Here is a 2,251-nt window from a genome sequence, read left to right as displayed (position 1 = left end):
TCTCCATGCGGGTGCCCCTCAAGTGCGTGGCCCCAAGCACCCGGCTGCCGGTGGCATCCCTGCAGGGCACAGATGGGTGGGATTCACAGGGGCTGAGCGGATCGCAATGCAGGGGAAGTACCGGAGGGGTGTCAAAATGAGCCAAAGGGGGGAAACCGTGGCCTTGAGACCCCGCTGATCCTTGTCATGGCTGTCAGTTGCAGCTTGAGAGACAGCCAGTATCTTCCCATCCTTGTCCCATGCACCCTCACCATGGAGATCTTCATTGTCTCACCCTGCCACCCCTTCCAGCTTCCCTTCCCTGCCCAGCCTCCTCATTTCCGAGGAAAAAGCCAGTTAAAATATCCCCCTTAAGGTATGGGCTTTTTTTTCCACAGGACCCCGTACTCCTTGCTGCGTGAGGTGCAACAACCACACCGGGGCTTGGCTGACCCCCAGCAAAACGGACACTGGCCAGGGTTAGAAGCAGGACAGGAGGAAAAACTGCCAGTAAGCAAACAGGGGTGGAAAAGGAGGGTTTTCTCATTGCTGAAGAGAGACATTTATAGCAGCGGATGGATAATTAGATTTGTACAAGGTTCGAAAAGAGGTGGAGGCTTGTTGAGTGGCGCCAGGAGAGCCACGTGGACTGAGCTGTGTGTATATAGGCGTATGCCTATATATATATTTACTTTTTAAATGTGGTTATAAAGCTAACATATGCTGTAGGAGCAGATGACCACAGCCCTAACTATGCCAAGGACAGCACATAAATCAACAGGACCAAGTCCTGCAGCGCCCAGAGGCTGCAGGAAGCCCCCGGGTCTCAGCCCCGTCCCAAGTGTGCCAACTGGGACAGCTCCTTACCTCCCTGCGGACAGACGGATGCTGTGCCCCTCTCCCTGCCCCGCTGTCCCCAGCTCCTGCGCCACTGTCCCAGGCTGTGGGTGCCTGCCTGTCACCGGGGCTTCATGAATACTGCAGGAATGCGGCGGCGTCGCCTTTCAGACATTCCCAATGATGGGGAGAAACAATCCGGCGGATTAAATTCTCATCCGCTATTTCCAGCACCCCCTTCGCCCAGCAGGCGAAGGCTCCGAGGTCCCTTCACGGGTCTTGCAGGGCCCAGTGGGCGCACGGGGTGAATTAGGGAGCACTGAGGAGGTTTTATCCCCAAAATGCAGCGGGGGGCAGGTCTTCCCCCGCTTGTGAGGTAATTTAGAGCTGGTCCTTGGCTCATTTCGGACTAAACCAGGGAAAACTCTTTGAAACCACAACGCTTTGGGCTTTGAACTGAGCTGCTAGTTTCGCTCTTGCGAAACAGCCTCGCCACAAGCCCCAGAACAGTTTAAACACTGCAGAACCCCCCCTGCTCCCTCGGGTTTCTTTATTTTTCCGCCCCTAAGAGGAAAAAGGATCACTTGGAGAAATGAGATTGTTTTATGGCGAAGCTCTGCCACGCCCGCGAGTGCCCCCATGCTGGTGCGGGGTGGTTTTTCTGCTGATTTTTTGGCAAAAGCTGAGTTTTGGGGTCCTGCTGGTGCCTGGGGGGAGCGGCAGGGGGGGCAAGGGGGACACTATGTCCAGCGTTGCCGAGTCCCAGGGTGCCTGGCAGGACCCCAGGGTGCGGCGGTGGCCCCAGGCACCATTTTGGCCCCCACTGTGATCATGATGTGGCCGGGGATGAGACCTGCGACCCGCAATCAGCCGTAATTAATGCTTTACTGGTGCCCCCCCCGTCCTAATCCTAACCCAAAGCCTCTTCCAGTCGCAATCCCAGTTCCAGCCCAAATCCCATGCCCAGTCTGAATCCTCACTCCAGCCTCAGTCCCGATCCCTGCCCTAATCCCAGTCCCAAAACTCACTCCAGTCCCAGTCCCAGTCCCGGCAGGATTCCTGCCCTCCGACAAAAAAAAAACACAACACCACAACACGTGACGTCACCCACCCCGACCTTTAACTCGCCCCACGCGCGCATCCCTCTCCACACACCCCCGTCGTAGCCACGCCCCCTCCAGAGACACGCCCCCTCCTGTGGTAGGGGCGGGGCATCGCTGCGCTCACCCTACCCTGCTGGCTGTGCCGTCGGGCGTGCTCGCTCCGCCCTCCGCCCCCCCTGCTGAACCAGTAGGAGCGTTATGCCTCGTCCCCGCCCCGCCTCTCCCGGCGGGCAGGTTAGGCTGCGCGGCAGCGCAGAGGGTTTTCCTGTGCCGCCATCTTGGCAGTGGCGGTGAGGAGGGAGGCGGGGGGTGGCTGATAGTCCGCGCCGGTC

The 2,251-nt window shown here is 58.6% G+C and overlaps 1 protein-coding gene across 1 annotated transcript in view; it reads right to left on the bottom strand.

Moving 5' to 3' along the window:
* The window catches only part of SETDB1 (SET domain bifurcated histone lysine methyltransferase 1), a gene marked incomplete at both ends in the record, with an annotated part of 11,972 nt that extends 11,654 nt beyond the window's left edge, over window positions 1–318 (bottom strand). Inside the window, one exon of the mRNA XM_082011577.1 lies at window positions 275–318. Coding sequence (XP_081867703.1) covers window positions 275–318 — 44 coding nt within the window. The remainder of the gene's footprint in view (window positions 1–274) is intronic.
* Window positions 319–2,251: the final 1,933 nt, after the last annotated feature.

Source organism: Phaethon aethereus, assembly GCF_964289735.1.
Source record: "Phaethon aethereus genome assembly, chromosome: 28".
In the NCBI taxonomy this organism is placed as follows: Eukaryota; Metazoa; Chordata; class Aves; order Phaethontiformes; family Phaethontidae; genus Phaethon; species Phaethon aethereus.
Note: the sequence above shows the minus strand (reverse complement) of the source record. Positions and strands in the feature narration are given on the sequence as shown.